Genomic DNA, 17,796 nt, shown 5'->3' on the forward strand with positions numbered 1-17,796 from the left:
ATAACTACTTAGAGAATCACGAAAGAAATATTTACAAAGATCTCTAAAAGCCTTTGGTTAACGATTTTAGGAAGTGGTTGGGACACATAACTATTTCCTTGTAGCCTGAACAATTTCCCTGCTCTTCTAAAGCATTCTGGTTTTGAGGAAAATGTAAAATATATATATTTTTCCTTACTAGAAAATATCAAAGATGATTCAAAACTGTAATATTTCCTTCTTTTGCATAAGTAAAAGACAATACAAAGTCAAAGTATAATTTATAAAAAGTTAACCTGGCTCTCACAGAAATATAAAATGAACACATTAAAAGAATTATTTATCTCATTAATGAAGGAAGCCAATACAATGATAAAGTGGGCTCCAAAAACAAGAACTGGGTGTTTACAAGCTTTAAAAAGAATGTTAGAGGAAGACTACTAGTTAGAATCATACCTGGCTAATGGCCCTAAGGTAACAAACCATAACTTTGAGGTTATCTTGTCTACCAGAGGAAAAAATGTACAAATTAATGTGTAACTTTATAGTGTCTGGGTTCTAATCAAATAGTAAACAGCAAGTTTAAACAAAGATATATTCTCCTTGGGAATTAAGCCCTGTTGGTTAAACAGTGCCCCAGTATGACTTTGTCAGAATATACGGGCTCCTACCCCGCACTCTAGCTCTAAGTTTTGGATGATTTTTCTTAATAATAGTGAAATAGTTAGGGTCAGAAACATACTGCTTGGGTCCTCAGCTCTGACTGTATTAACTGGGTGCACTAGCTACATTAAAGGGTTTAAAATCATGCATGCAGTATGTAACATTTGGGGACTGGCTCTTTTCATTCAGTATAGTTGGAGATTTATCCAGGATATAGTATATATAAATAGCTCAGTCCTTTTTTAATGCTGAATAGTATTCCATGGCATAGATATTCCACAGTTTGCTTAGCCATTTATCCAGAGAAGGACATTTGGTTCTTTCTAGTTTTTGACTATTACAAATAGAGCTGCTGCTGCTGCTGCTGCTGCTACTGCTAAGTTGCTACAAACCTTTAAAAAATAAAAATTAAATGATGCACTAATGAGGAAAAAATTGGCTGGTCTTAGAAGGCTTCATAGAGAAAGGAACACAGAGCCACACCTTGAATATGAATTGGCTTTTGAAGATAAGAACAGCTGAGAGAAATTTCATCAAAAGTCCCTCAGGCTCTTCTCACTCAGAACCTATTCAAAGTCAGTGTTTAGACTCTTTAGGTGTTACTTTTAAGGTTGGTTATGAGGTTGCCCTACTAATTACAAATCATTGCAAAAGACAGGTAATGATTACCAAAGCAAAGTTAATAACAATGGAAAGGGAGAGAGAAATCTACACAAAGATGACACAGGCATTTAAAGAAGTCTATCAACAGACTCATGCCCCCAAAGTAGGACAAACAACCTCTAGAGTAATAATTACTGCTTGTAATATTGACCTTTGGCATTGATAAGAGGAAATTATTTTTAATATCTTCTAAGAGAGCAAGGAAATATGTAATATAGTTGAATATGATTTTTACCACAATGACTAAAATAATTTTGGTGAGGGCTTCCCTGGTGGCTCAGTGGTAGAATCTGCCTGCCAATGCAGGGGACACAAGTTCCATCCCTGATCTGGGAAGATCCCACATGCCATGGATGTGCCACAACTATTGAGCCTGTGCTAGAGCCTGGAAGCTGCGCCTGCTGAGCCCACATGCTGCAACTATTGACCTGTGCGTCCTAGGGCCCGCACTCGGCAACAAGAGAAGCCCGTGTGTTGCATCTGGAGAGTGCCCCTGCTCGGCACAAGTAGCATAAAATGCGAGCAGCAGTGAAGACCCTGCCCGGTCTAAAGTAAATAAATAAAAAATTTTTTGAAAGTTTAAAAAGGTAATAACTTTGGTGATTAAGGGGATAAATCGCACATTTCCTTGGTGGTTCTAAAAACAACATGTTACTGTACTTACTTTGCAAGATGCTCTTTATTCATTTTTGGACCAAAATAATTTTAGCAGGAATACAAAATTATAACGTAAATCAATAGAGAAAAATATGGCCTTTAAATACCAATTTTGCTTTATAGATAACTACCAGTCCAAAGTGAAAAGCAATTCAGTAAGAAGTGTGGTTAAATTTTATGCCAATTAAACTTTAAGACATTTAGTCCCTTGAACCAGAAAAAGCATACCCTTAACTATACTCACATCTCAAGTATCTCATTATTAACAAACAGATGCCAGAACTTTCTACTTTCTATTAAACACAACCATCATCTAAATTACAATTAGAGAAACAAACAGTTATGTACCAGTAATACTGTAACAAATAGGGCTATTTGTCAGTACTGAACTGATGGGTTTTCTTCTTTTTCAAAAAAAATTACCGGTTATGACATAACTTGAAATCAAACTGTTAAACAGAAATGTTTTCTTTAAATCCACATTTGAAAACATCTTCTCCAGTTACTGTCCAATCTAAGTCATCCATGATCAAAACACCAAAGTAAAAAAGAAACTATGATGGTAAATTAAAATTAAAACCCATAAAGTAATCCCATAAAACAAAATTACAAAATAAAATCCATAATTAAATCCATTTATAAGTATAATATTGAAAAGTTTCTTTTAATGTTACAGCAAACTATCTTTTCTACCCTTTTCATTTTTTCCTTAAAAAGAAAACCAGAACTAGGAGTATCCAAGCTCTTAGGGGGTTAATTCACTTGTCTAAAGATTACAGTTCTGATAGTATATTTTACCAAAATCTAAATCAGTAAATGCCTAATGGATACTTAAATTAACAGCACTGTGAATACTGTAAGGTAATCAAATTCATTCTTCAGCTGACACAGCAAATTCCTATGCCATGAAATCTTTCAAAGTATGTAATTTAGAGAAAATACAAAATACACAGGGGAAAGCATTTGTAGTCCAAATACTCAGAATCAGGAACCCAAGTGCATATCTGTAAATTTTTTAAAGTGAAATAGAGACATTAACACTTTCAGCAAAGTTTATCATCTTTAAAACTTACAGGTGGTGCTAGTGGTAAAGAATCTGCCTGCCAGTGCAGGAGACCCAGGTTCAATCCCTGGGTCGGGAAGATCCCCTGGAAAAGGAAATGGCAACCTGCTCCAGTACTCTTGCCTGGAAAATTTCATGGCCAGAGAAGCCTGGTAGGCTACAGTCCTGCCGCAAAGACTCAGACATGATTGAGCAACTGAGCACATAATACATAATGATGTAATATGAACACAGAAATTTCTCTTTATCAATATAACCAAAATGAGACTAGCAACCTTTTAATAAATAGCTGATAACAGTGTAAAACATAACAAATTTAGTCATTCTCAGCAGAAGTACTTGGCTAGGTAAGAATAAGTTTAGCGCTATTTGTGGCAAACAGGAATTATATTTTGAGGTGGTTTTGATATGGTTAATATAAACATACACAAAGCTTTATATTAAAACCATTTTAGAATATATATAATTTGATTTTAAACTGGTGAGACCTACTATGTAATTTTGAAAATTTACCATACTGGAAATTAATACCTATTTTCATGTATAAACCATCCTCACTAAAGAGTTGATGTCACTTTAATCATTTATAAAGCAAATAAAACTAGCCTGCATTTAATGACTATTCAAAACTGATAATATCATAAAAATTAATGTTTGTATTAAGTATTACAATTTTATTAAGGGAAAGTCATTTGTGAATTCTTCCTTTTTTTAAAATAGTTGTTACATTTTTGTCCAACTCATTAAAACCAAATTATTTCCTTTAAATACTTAACCTCGAAATGTCATCTTCTAAATACAACAGTGTCAAAAAATTTGAAAATTTCAGGGCTAGCAGAATCTTCAGAGTATACCCAGTGTAGGGGATCCCAAACTTTAGTTTGCATTAGAAGTCCCTGCAGTTCTTGTTAAAGTGCAGGTGGCTGGGCACATCTGCACCCACCTGGCTCAGTAGGCCTGGGTTGGGGCCTGGAAATAACCAGTGTAACCCCACCCCACTCAAAGGTGCCTCCTGTAGGAGGCGTCCACAGAGCACTAGGAGAACAGCACCCACCCTTCACCCAACATCGTGAATCCTTATACTGCACGCACATCCTTCTGAGGCCATTTCTGCCTCAAATTACTTCCTCCCCACTTCCTCCATGGAACTCTCTGCCTCCTGGGGGCAGCTCGTTACATATCTAATGGAAGCTTCTAAGAGAAAATTACGCATTCAAAACACAAAATCATTCAACGTGGCCTTATTACACAAATACACCAATGCAAAGACACACTGAAGAGTTAAACGTATAAAGAACTGACCTGCTTCTTCTGGTATTTGTTTATCAGATTCAAAAACAAGGCATAACATCTGGAATAGCTGGCCAAGGCTACACAGCAGTCATGGTAAGAAGTAAGTTTGCTGTAGAAATGTCAAATGGAAAAAATAAAAGTCAGCTTTGTTTTTCAATAAAACTCAAGTCCGCTTTAAATGCAGACCTTCAAAGCATTGTCCTGTGCATGAAAAGCAGTCTGGAAATACTCTATACACTGGCCCAAAGATGCCTCAGGGAGCTGGTCACCTGCTCTAGATTCCAGGAGCACAGGGTGGGAGCAAGGAAAATTTCAAGTTCTTTGAAAAAGAGAAAGCTGAAACCTCTAACGCAGGTGGTGGTGGTTTAGTCACTGAGTCGCGTCCGACTCTTGCGACCCCATGGACTGTATCCTGCCAGACTCCTCTGTCCATGGAATTCTCCAGGCAAGAATACTGGAGTGGGTTGCCATGCTCTCCTCCAGGGATCTTCCCAACACAAGAATTGAATCCAGGTCTCCTGCATTGCAGGCAGCTTTTTTACCAACTGAGCTTGTGGTTCAGAAAACACAAGATAAGAAATTTACACAATATCTGGTAAATTTCAATCTGGTAGAGTCAATCTCCTGGAACTTCAGCACAAGCAAATGTTAAACTGCTCAAATATGCTAGGTATATTAATTTCACAGAGAAGGCAATGGCACCCCACTCCAGTACTCTTGCCTAGAAAATCCCATGGATGGAGGAGCCTGGTAGGCTGCAGTCCATGGGGTCGCTAAGAGTCAGACACGACTGAGCGACTTCACTTTCACGCATTGGAGAAGGAAATGGCAACCCACTCCAGTGTTCTTGCCTGGAGAATCCCAGGGACGGGGGAGCCTGGTGGGCCGCTGTCTATGGGGTGGCACAGAGTAGGACACGACTGAAGCGACTTAGCAGCAGCATAATAATATCAAGTATATTAATATCAGGCAAAATAGACCTTAAGGCAAAAAACCTTGAAAATGGCTTCAAATTTTCCAAAGTAAGCAAACAAACTAACATAACCCACAAGGTGGAACTCACAAACCTATATCAAATTAATAGATGTTCATAAACCTCTCATTAAGTGACAGATTAATAGAAAAAACATCACTAATATTTTAAAAACTTGATCATGTGCCTGGCCATTAACAAGTCTCAGTAAATTACCAATGTTTTAGATCACATTTTAAAGACATACTTTTGGAAATTTAAAAACACATAACTTATAGGTCAAAGAAATAAGAAAATAAAAAACCACGTATCTGAATAATAACAAAAAATACTACAGATCAAAATTTAGATGCGGCTGCAGCAGTAGAGGAAAATTCACAACCTTAAGAAAGCTGACAGCAAAGGGATTTCTAACCAACATAGAAGGAAATATGTGCTGTGTTTAGTCACTCAGTTGTGTCCGACTCTTTGTGACCCCATGCACTGGAGGCCACCAGGCTCTTCTGTCCATGAGGATTCTCCAGGCCAGAATACTGGAGTGGGTTGCCATGCCCTCCTCCAGGGGACCTTCCCAACCCAGGGATCAAACCCAGGTCTCCCCCACTGTAGGCAGATTTTTTAGCATCTCAATCACCAGGTAAGTCCAGAAGAAAATATAATATATGCAAAAAGAATAGAAGAATTACTAAGGCTAAGAATGAGGAATACAAGAGGAAAGAAACTTATAATAGAGTGGTTTGATAAATCTACTGGTTCTTTGCAAAAACTGATAAATTGGCCAACCTTTGGTAAGACTGATGAAGAGAAAAAGAGAAATATCATAAATCTTCAAAATAAGGAATGAAAATCAACATCAAAATGAAGAGACAGTGTGACATAGAAGTTAACCATGTACATTCTAGAGCCAGACTATCTAGTTTAAATCACAGCTGTGCAACTCTGGGAAAACTACCAAACTTCTCTATGCCTAGCCTCCTCATAGGTAAAATGAAGATAATAATAAGTACCTACCTCTTAAAGCCGTTATAAGGAATAAATGAATTAGTATTTAGAAAGTGCTTAGAACACTGCCTGGCACATAGTAGGCACTGCATAATATTTCTTAAATAAATAATATAAATAAAAGGGGTATAATTAGAGAGGCAACAGAGATTAAAAGAATAACAGACGAGATTGGGCATACATAGACAAGCCACATGTAAAAAAATGAAATTAGATCATTCCTTAACTCCATACACAAAAATAATGGATTAAAGATCTAAATTTCAGAACGGACACTATAAAACTTAGAGGAAAACATAGGCAGAACACTCTCTGACATAAATCACAGCATCATCTTTTTTAATCCAGCTCCCAGAATAATGGAAATAAAAGCAAAAATAAACAAATGGGACCTACTTAAATTCAAAAGCTTTTGCATAGCAAAGGAAACAATAAACAAAACAAAAAGACAACCCACAGATTGGGAGAAAATATTTGCAAATGATGTGACTGATAAGGGATTAGTCTCCAAAATTTACAGCTTATGACACTTAATATCATCAAAACAAACAGCCCACTCAAAAAATGGGCAGAAGATCTGAACAGACATTTCTCTAAAGGGGACATACGGATGGCAAACAGGCACATGAAACGATGTTCAAAACTGCTAGTTTCCAGAGAAATGCAAATCAAAACTACAGTGAGACATCACCTCACACTGGTCAGACTGGTTATCATAAAAAATCCACAAACAACAAATGTTGGAGAGGGTGTGGAGAGAAGGGAACCCTTCTGCACCGTTGGTAGGAATGTAAATTGGTGCATCGACTATGGAGAGCAGTATGGAGGTTCCTGAAGAAACGAAAAATAGAGCTACTGTATGATCCTGCAGTCCCACTCCTGGGCATATGTCCAGAGAAAGACATGGCCCAGAAAGATACATGTACCCCAGTGTTCAAGGCAGCACATTGTTTACAAGACATGCAAACAACCAAAATGTCCATCAACAGAGGAATGGATAAAGAAGGTGTGGCGGGTGCACACACACACACACACACACTGGAATATTACTCAGCCATTAAAAAAAATGAAGTAAGGCCACTGGCAGCAACATGGAGGGCTCCCTGGTGGCTCAGCGGTAAAGAATCTGCCTGCAATGCAGGAGACCTGGGTTCAATCCATGGGTTGGGAAGATCCCCTGGAGAAGGGCATGGCAACCCGCTCCAGTGTTCTTGCCTAGAGAATCCCATGGACAGAGGAGCCTGGCACGTTGCAGTCCACAGGGTCGCAGAGTCAGACACGACTGCAGTGATTAAGCAGCAGCAGCATATATTGACTCTAAAAAGAAACAATACAAGTGAACTTACACAACAGAAAGAGATTCACAGACGTGGAAAACTCATGGATGCTGGGGCGGGGATAGAAGGGATAGTTAAGGACTTTGGGCAAGACATGTATACACTGCTATATTTAAACCAACGAAAACCTATTGTATAGCACATGGAACTCTGCTCAATGTTAAGTAGCAGCCTGGATGAGAGAGGGGTTTGAGGGAGAAGGGATACATGTATATGTGTGGCCGAGACTCTTCCCTGTTCACCTGAAACTATCACAACATTGTTAATCAGCTATATCCCAATACAAAGTGTTTTTGGTGTTAAAAATAAAAGCATAACAGAATATTTGGAATGCCCTTATATAGTTTGAAACTTAAATGAATGAATCCTTATAAAAATATAACTTTTAGAAACTGAACCAAGGAGAAGGAAATGGCAACCCACTCCAGTATTCTTGCCTGGAAAAGTCCATGGACAGAGGAGCCTGGCAGGCTGCAGTCCATGGGGTTACATGACCGAGCATGTGTGCATGAGGGTGGAGGATGATGGGTTGGCAGCAATAAACTGGTAGAACTGAAAAAAAAGAAAAAAAGAAACTGAACCAAGTGTAAATAGGATATGACTAGACCATTAAAGAAAGTGAATCAGTTGTCAATGATATTCACACATGCATGCACACACACACATATACACACAACAGGATAAAACAGCTTTTCAAGCAGATTCTACAGACTTTTCAAGAAGCAGATAAGTTTAACTTTCAGAAATTCTTCTAAAAGAGAGAAAATGTTGGAATATATCCCAGTTAATTTTATGAGGCTGATATAAACTGGACATTAAAACCAGACAAGGACAGTACAAGAAAGGAAATGTATAGGTCAATCTAACTCATAACCATAAATGAAAAATCCTTAACAAAATATAAGCTGAGCAAACCTAGCAATATATAATGGTTTAACATGAGAAAACCTGTTAATGTAATCTACTACATTAAAGAATTAAACAAAGAAAATCCATATAATCAAAACATATTCAAGAATTCAAGGAAATTTAAAATCCATTAAAGGGAGAAAATTGTTCCTTAACTGTTAAGGGGTATCTACAAAAACCACAATTTAAACTGGCAAAACTACAAAAACATTTCCCTTAAAGTCAGGAGAAAGTCAGCCAGCCTAATACTCTCACAACTTTATATCGGACATCCTAAGCAATGTACCCAAGGAACAGGTGAGGACAGGGGCAGAGCTGTAACAATGGGGGAAAAAAAGAATATATGTATATGCATATATATATATATATATATATATCCCTGGTAGCTCAGCTGCTCCAGAATCTGACTGCAATGCAGGAGACATGGGTTTGATTCCTGGGTCGGGAAATCCGCTGGAGAAGGGATGGGCTACCCACTCCAGTATTCTTGGGCTTCCCTTGTGATTCAGCTGGTAAAGAATCTGTCTGCAATGTGGGAGATCTGGGTTGGATCCTGGGCTGGGAAGATCCCCCGGAGAAGGGAAAGGCTACCCACTTCAGTATTCTGGCCTGGAGAATTCCATGGACTGTATAGTCCATGGGGTTGCAAAGAGTCGGACACAACCAAGTGACTTTCACTTTCAAGCAATGCACCCAAGAAATAGGTGAGGACAGGAACAGAGTTGTAATAATGGGCAGTGGGGAACAAACTATACTTGTTTGCAAATTACTTGCATAGAAAATCCAAGAGAATCTATAGACTCTTGGACCTAATGTTAATTAAGGTGTTCTGGATAACAAGGTTAATAAGCAAATATCAATACTGTTCATATACACTAGCAACACTCATTAGAATTGTTTTCTTAAAAGATGCATTTATAATTGCAGCAAGAGTCATGAAGGAATACATCCAACAAAAGATGTATTTTTTCTCCGGAAAGACAAAATTTTTTAAGAGAAAATTATAAAATTTTATGAAAAGAAGAAACATCACAACTGTTTATGGATGGAAGACTTGATATCACAAAGATGTCAATTCTCCCCACCTCTGTCCCAGTTACCCCAAATACTGAGTATAGTTTCATGAAAAAAAATCCAAAGTTTCTTTCATGGACTTTTTAGCTGATTCTCCAGTTCATGAGGAAGAGAAAATAAAAATTTGGATTTTAAAGGAGAAAAGTGGAGGATTCATCTTATTAATATGTTATAGCAAGACTTAAACCCATAACAGTTAAAAAAACAACTTGTTACTAGTCTGAGGATGGGTCAGACAGAGTGTTCAGAAACAGACCAGCAAGTATATGGAAGCTTGCATTCTCCTGAGTCGGCATTCAAAAGCAATGAGAAAAGGATGGCGTGTTCAGTAACATGTGGTGGGGAAACTGTCCACAGGGACAAAAAACTAAATTGGATCTTTACATGCTGCCATACACAGAAATGAACTCTTTATGATTTTATGTGCTTCAAAATGGGACTAATTAAGTACCCACAATGAAGGACCCAGATAGGAAAGTACAGTGCTAAAAGATCAAAGCTGGACTCACACCCTCATGTTGGGGTCAATTACCAATTCAGTCTTCAGGAAATTTTGTAATTTGTCAAACAGCTACAATATTACAGTTCAAGAAAGGCCCAGGTCTCTTGAGAAGGATCATTATGTCAAAACACTGGTGAAGAGCAGTGAAGGGCGAAATGTAAATACATAATTCAGAGACAGTTCTGAAATTTAGTCACATCTTGTTTTGAGGCAGCCTAGATTCAGGTTATCATTGCTTCTGCAGCAAAGTAAGTATAAACATGACTACTGAACGTGTGAGCCGAAGTTCAGCCAAACAACTGCAATAAAATAACCTGCGATTATAAATTAAGCCAGGTCAGACTTTCTAAGCAACGGCTCGTCTTTTCTGTCAGAATCCTTAAGCACTGTTTCCAAGTGCACCAGTAGGTTTGCCAGATTTTGTGATACAGCTCTTTATCTCCAATAAGCTGAGAGTTTTCTTTCTTTTATAAGAACACTAGGACAAGTCACAACTTTAAAGTAACTTAAAATCAGTAAGTTTAGAATCACATTAGAAATACGTAAGAAATGAAGTCAATAAAATAAGGTTTAAGTCACTTATTTCAAGCGTGGGCCACTAAGTCTACATTTTCTTCTAGGTGACATAAAAAGCAAAAACCAGAGTCTTTGCCACTTACACACACAAATACCAAAGATAACTCCCGAATCTAAACATTAGCGTTATTGTAAGGCTGCTTTGTATTCCTCCTCTACCTTACCTGAATATTCTGGCAATATTGGTACAGACATCCTTGTCACCTATGTGCTGTTCCATCACTGTGCAGAGCTGGGGAAGGGCATTGATGCTCAGCAACTTACTTCTTGCTAGTGGTGAATCAACCAAGTTTCTCAGTGTAGCAGTCATCTAGGGAAAAAAGCATGTAGTGGCTTTTTTTTTTTTTTTTTAAAGAAAACACTAATACAGCAATACTGATCAGTGCAGGAGAACCCACACCATAAGCTTTTGTTACATCAGTAGCTAAACCAAGGCCCCTTTATGCATCACCCATCAAAGAACCTGGGCCTATGCACAAGGAGCAAGAAATGAATACAAAGAAAGCCTACTTTGGTTCAAAAGTAAAATAATGCAACATGAACTTATTAAAATACATTTTAAGCCTTAAAAATAAGTAATTAATGAAATATTCCTGTTAAGCAATTAATATACCAAAACCTGTAAAAGTCATAAGGTAATTAATTGACCCTGTGACATGCCACTTGAGTTCCACAGATCAGAAACTTCTTGTTCCATATTCTTATAAATACCATCAAATAATAATGCTGCAGCCAAAGGATATTCAAGAATGTTAGTCTCTTTCTCTTCCTAGAGGCAAGAACTGACATCTTGCAAATTTGTCTTGTTTTGTAAAAAACAAAACATTCAGAAAAACTGTGTACTTTAACCCTTGTCTGAAAGTGGAGAAGAGAACAATTTTAAAAAATCTATAAAATGAAAGCTGCTGTTATCTAATAGTTTTACATATACGCAAGGTGTTCTTTCCTCTTGAGATGGTACAGGCAGGCCCCGGGTTAAGGGAGTCAGCTTGGGAGTTGGATGGCCTGGTCAAATTCCAGCCCCGCCCTTCATTGGTTTAGGCTTAGTTAGTTAACCTCTCAGAGCACATTTTCCTCATCAATAAAGTGGGGATGGTGACAGTTGCCCTGGCATTGTTAGGATTCAATGAGATGAGATGTGTGGCTGGCATTGCCAGTGCCAATTAATTAACAGGAGTTCAAAAATCACAGGTTCCATCCCCGCCTTTGTTATGGGTCTTCACATCCAAAATGCAGAAGGAGGGAGATCACTAGCCTTAGACTCAAATGATGGATAGTCAAGTCCCAAATCTCCCAAATCTTCCTAAATACGTGACTGAGGCACTCAGTCATTCTTCAACTCCCCCATTCCTTGTCTGTGAAAAGGGGATTACAAACTCGGCTCACCAGTCAAGGTTGCGTGTAACAGGTGGAAAAAAAGGTAACACTGTTTTTGTACACTGTAGAGGATTATGTAAATAAAAAGCATCATTATAGCCATAACAAATGAACTTTAACACTTAAGATGACATGTATGTTTGATTAGTTTTCTTTTGTAACAAATTGCAACAAAAATTTTTTTTAAAATATAGCCAACCAACCAGGTTCTCTCTAAAGCAGAAAACATAAACATAATACTTCAAACAAATGTATGCAAGTCTTTTGTAGTTGATTCAATTACACAGTGATTCAGTAAATTCTTCCCTGAAAGGTTCAGTATCCAAAACACTGCAGGGGAAACAAACTATTCTAGCATTCCACTTGACCTACCAATGTAGTCTCTTAAGCTAAGGAAGGTTAACAAGCCATTCGAGGCATTCCAAGCCATCACTGCCATAAAATGGAAAATTCCCATCATCTGTCCCCGACTCTATCCTGTCTACCCTCTTCAGAGACAGCCCAGGCACTGGAGCACTGCTGGTTTATGTCAACCCAAAGGATGTCTCGCAAGCTTCTCCACTCCTTCATCAAAGAGCACAGACGCTCGCGAGAATCCTGGCCGGAACCAGACAGGAAGAGGCCGCCGCAAGACCGTGCATCACTGATCCCACCCACTGTGCACACAAACACCCCCTTCCCTGGATCCCGAGGCTTCACAGATCCGGTACCTCAATCTGTTGTCATCTTCTCACTCCCCACAGCAGCAGGGACCAGAGCTTTCTTAGGAGCTTTTATTTTCTTGTTTCAAATTCAGTTTTGTTTTGTTTTTTTCCCCTCTCCCTTTCAACCTTTTTCCTCAGTTCACTAGGAAAAGTCAAGACAGTTCAAGGTTCTTTTGCCCCAAACACATAACTTTTACAAATGGCCCAAATCAAGATGTGACATATCACCTGATTTAAAATCAGTATCTACTGCCTGGATCACATTGTGTGGAGTGCAAGGAGCTGAGCACGATATGATACCTGGGATGTTTCCATATTTCTTGGTTGTGATGCTACTAGAATCACATACATGAAACATACACCATGCACTTGAAAAATACATAGTACTGATGCCTCAGTTCATGACACTACCATCAACACCGCTGTTTAAGTTGCAAAACTCAGAGATATTCCAGAACCCAGCCTTTCTGCTTTCTGTTGCCCTAAGCCCTACTGGCTTTTTGTCCATTGCTCCTACCATACGATTCTATTTCCTGACTTTGGTCTACAAGGCCTGGTATGGCCTGACTCTGGCCAACCCCTCAAACTTCATCTCATACGACATATGACAAACTACTTTATTTTAGGTTACTTAATATTGTGTTTTACTGTTTCTTTATTTCTCTATATTAGAAGCTTCAGTGAAGGTACACATTTTGTCTTTTCACCATTGTACCCTCAGGCCCAACTCTAGTGCCTGGTACACAGTCATTCAGTTCAGTTGCTCAGTCGTGTCCACCCCTTTGTGACCCCATGGACTGCAGCATGGCAGGCTTCCCTGTCCGTCACCAACTCCTGGAGCTTGCTCAAACTCACGTTTATTGAGTTGGTGATGCCATCCAACCATCTCATCCTCTGTTGTCCCATTCTCCTACTGTCTTCAATCTTTCCGAGCATCAGGGTCTTTTCCAATGAATCAGTTCTTCGCATCAGGTGGCCAAAGTATTGGAGTTTCAGCTTCAGCATCAGTTCTTCCAATGAATATTCAGGACTGATTTCCTTTAGGATTGACTAATTTGATCTCCGTGCAGTCCAAGTGACTCTCAAGAGTACACAGTGGGTCCTCAATAAATATTTGTTGATGGAATGGATTACTGGATCAGTATCTACAAAGGTACCACTGGTATACATAGAAAGGTTGGGATCCAGAAAACCATGGATGAATCAGACAGTATCTCTGAGGGAGATGGATTTTAAGATGATTAATGAGCATCAAAGAATTGATTCAGAGAGCCTACCAGTCCATCCTAAAGGAAAGAAGAATTAATCAGAGAGCCTACCAGTCCATCCTAAAGGAAATCAACCCTGAATATTCACTGGAAGGACTGCTGTTGAAGCTGAGGCTCCAATACTTTGGCCACCTGATGCAAAGAGACAACGCATTAGAAAAGGCCCTGATGCTGGGAAAGACTGAGGGCAGGAGGAAATCGGGGAGACAGAGAATGAGCTGGTTGACTGGCATCATTGACTCAATGGACACGAATGTGAGCAAACTTCAGGAGATAGTGAAGAACAGGGAAGCCTAGCATGCTGCAGTCCATGGGGTCACGGACCCATGGGGTCCAACACTCCAAAGAGTTGGACGTGACTTAGTGACTCAACAACAAAAAGGAGCAAAGAAATAAATAACTGATGAAAGAAAAACAGACTTCCTGGAGGGGCCCTAGTGTATTCCCTTTTCATTTCATCCATGACAGCAGCTCCTTCCTGGGCTCGTAACTCCTCTCTCCCCTTCCGTTTCGACACCTGACTGGTCACCTGTTCCACCTCTTCTTCCCACCTCCAGGGTTGCTGGTTCTGTTTAAGCCTACTTCATCTCTTTCCCAAAGTCTGCACCCCCTGAATGGGCTCCTTCCCTCTCTGCCCTGGTGAGCTCACCTCCCACAGCCTCTCTCTGCTGTCAGGGGAAGCATCCGGAAACCCATCCTTCCCTGTTCATACTTCCTCTGATTTCCAGTGGCCTACTAGGCGAAATCCATATCCAAAAGGCTCTTTGCTCTGGAAAGCACAGCTTACCCCACCAGGCTCATCTCCTTCATCTCCCTTCCTCCCTTTCCCTGCACATGGGTCATCTTTCAGACTCTGCACCAAACACAACCTCCTGGTCCTTCCACAGTTCCAAGCCTCTGAATGAACCACTGCCTCTGCAGAATATCCTCCTCCAACACTCTCCTCCGCTCCTTCTCCAATTTGTTCATCTCCTACTCAGGATTCTGAACCCAGCTCAGGCTCACTTCCCCTCTGTTGAAGGCTTTTCAGTGGTTGATTGTTCCCCGTCCTAGGTAAACAAACCTTCCTGTTCACACCTGTTTCACACCTAGACCCCTTACAACTGGTATCAGACACTTTTTCTCCCACTGTGAGCTCCTCTAGGGTCCAAATAGTTTCTTATTCCTCTATCTGGAGGACAATAAATACGCTCATAAATACTAACTGGATAATAAGCAGGAGGAGAAAGAAAGAGGGGATGAGGAAGAGAAAGAAAGAAAGGGGGAAGGAAATGAAGGGACAAGGGAGACAGGAGATGGAAAAGGAGGCTTTTCCCCTTTAAGAAGCCTCTGGCAAGAAAGTGCTGGGATTAGCAGAGGCCTGGTGGTAAACCAGAACTTAAACACCCCCAGGGAGGAGGAGCAGGAGGAGGTCACCCAGCAGATGCAGCAATGAGAGCCCCCCATTTTGAGGAGCTGGCTGTGAGCCAAGGGTCTCACTATGGGTGGGGCTGGGACTGAAAACAGCAGACAGACAAGTGGCTTCTTCTGGGAAAAACATAAAGAGGGCAGTGGGAGGAGAGCCTAGCTAAATACTGTGGTAACACGAAAGGCAAATTCCAAGTCAGCCCACTTAACTCTCAGCCTTGCTCCAACTTTTAACCGAGATATATTTGCAGAAATTGTTAATGGGATGTGTGCTCTGCAGCTGAGTCTGTTTTCCAAGCCCCCTGCCCCCTCACAAGAAAGCCCACACACTGGGCCTGCCCTTGAAGAGCAGGAGTTCAAAGTCCAAGCTCCCTGCTTGGAGAAATACATCCATTTATTTAAGTTTCTATTCTAGTTTATATGGTTCCTCATTCCGCTTAGTGATGATTTTTCTATTTTATTGTATATAATGTTTTAAACCATCTCAAATACTTTATGACCAAAACAAAAACAAACAAACCAAAAACCCAAAATTAAAGTTAGCTGCATACATAGATGCTTGTTTGGACTCTAAAGGGCTTACTGGAACAATTCCCAACCTCTTAACGGTCATCTCATCAAGAAATAGTAAACTGAAAAACAAGTTTCAATTATTCTTTTTCCCATCTCTTAATGTGCAGCCCCTTGGGACAGACATGCTGAGTCAGAAGGCAGCCAGTGGGAAGAAGAAAAGGAGAAGAATACGGACCTGGCAATCCACAGAAAGGATGGATAAAAATGTAAGTGTCCTTACTAATTAGCAGTTTTTATTTGATGTCTGGGACAAAAGGGGATCTGAATGTTTGGTATATATCAGGGAAGAAACATTCTAGCGTGATTTTGGTTGCAAATCTACTGCTGAGGTGACAGAGCCGCACTCCACAACCTTGTGGTGCTCACTCTTCCTGAGGCAGCTTTTCGTGTGTGTGTGTGTGTCTGTGTGTGTGTGTCTGTGTGTGTGTGTGTCTGTGTGTGTGTGTCTGTGTGTGTGTCTGTGTGTGTGTGTGTGTGTGTGTGTGTGTGTGTGTCTGTGTGTGTCTGTGTGTCTGTGTGTCGCACAGTCATGTCCAACTCTTGGCGGCCCCCTGGACTGTAGCCCGCCAGGCTCCTCTGGCCATGGGATTCTCCAGGCAAGAATACTGGATTGAGTTGCCATTTCCTACTCCAGGCGATCTTCCCAACCCAGGGATTGTGGCTCCTGCATTGGCAGGCAGATTCTTTACCACGGAGCCACCTGGGAAGCCCTGGGTTTCCCCAGATTCCTTGATCATTGGAAGACTGTGCCCCACCCTCAATCAGCATCTCCAGGTAAAACGCCTGGTGAGTTTGGCAAAGCTATCCCATCTCACACTGAATTAGTCGGGTCTCAAAGTTCTCACTGTCAGTTAAAAATGGGAGACCCATTTTAAAGGGAAAAACTATAACAAGTAGTGATCAGATAATTTATAAGGGCTCAAACAGCATTTTAGTAAAGCAAAATTAGAATTCAAAAGATTTAGCACTTAAAAAAATCAATTTAGGTACTTTATTATCAATTTCAAATTATGTTTCCAATTATTAATATTTGAAAAATCTTAGCAAACACACTGAAATCTCTGCCTTAAAGCGTGAGTCCCTCCTGATTTAGATCACTGAACTTAACGATGATAACGCAGGGTCAGCAGCTGCGGCCCCACCCCCAGCATTCTCTACTGCACTGGGGTGGGCCCACGTTGGGAGGGCTGGTTGGTCCCCCTGAACCTGCACAGAACGCTCAATTCACCAGTGCATGACTTCCCTCTTCCTTTGCACTCTCCCACCATCAGAGTCCTCAGGCCCCAGGGAACTCAGCGGATTCTGCCCCAGGAGGCATTCGGCCATCAGAGCTGGCCCAGATTAGAGGGGCTTGTAGCTCACAGCGCACCACAGAATTCCCATTTAGGTGCATCAGAAACTGAACAGGCTCTTTGGCTAGGCCAGGAACTTCACCGTCAGTCATGGCATTGTTCCTTGGAGAAATATCTTCCCAATTTCAAAGAAAACATTGGAACATAATGCAATTGAAAATGTACCACTAACAGTCTGAAAGTTATTAAGCTTCCTCTACCAAAACTGACATCAAGATTCATTTTATTTTTATATATTGAATGCTGTCACGCAAAAAAAAAAAAAAAATTGAGCGGCTTACTTTGTTTTTTATAAAGCTATCTTGTGAGCTTGATCGCGTTTGCTCCTAAATTTGTGGACAGCAAAGGTATTCTGAGCTCCACTTTTCAGATGAGGAAACTGAAGCTCAGGAAGGCCGCCAGCTCCAGGTAGGTGGGCTTCCAG

At 40.2% G+C, this 17,796-nt stretch overlaps 1 protein-coding gene across 5 annotated transcripts in view; it reads right to left on the bottom strand.

Moving 5' to 3' along the window:
* The window catches only part of ARMC2 (armadillo repeat containing 2), a 123,979-nt gene that overhangs the window by 38,489 nt on the left and 67,694 nt on the right, over nt 1-17,796 (bottom strand). For all 5 annotated transcript variants that reach the window (XM_027551266.1, XM_027551263.1, XM_027551264.1 and 2 more), the window contains exons 11-12: nt 10,856-11,001; nt 4,328-4,427 (exon numbers count right to left, since the gene is read on the bottom strand). In XM_027551266.1, the coding sequence (XP_027407067.1) occupies nt 4,328-4,427; nt 10,856-11,001 (246 nt within the window). The remainder of the gene's footprint in view (nt 1-4,327; nt 4,428-10,855; nt 11,002-17,796) is intronic.

This window comes from Bos indicus x Bos taurus, chromosome 9 (assembly GCF_003369695.1).
Source record: "Bos indicus x Bos taurus breed Angus x Brahman F1 hybrid chromosome 9, Bos_hybrid_MaternalHap_v2.0, whole genome shotgun sequence".
Classification (NCBI taxonomy): Eukaryota; Metazoa; Chordata; class Mammalia; order Artiodactyla; family Bovidae; genus Bos; species Bos indicus x Bos taurus.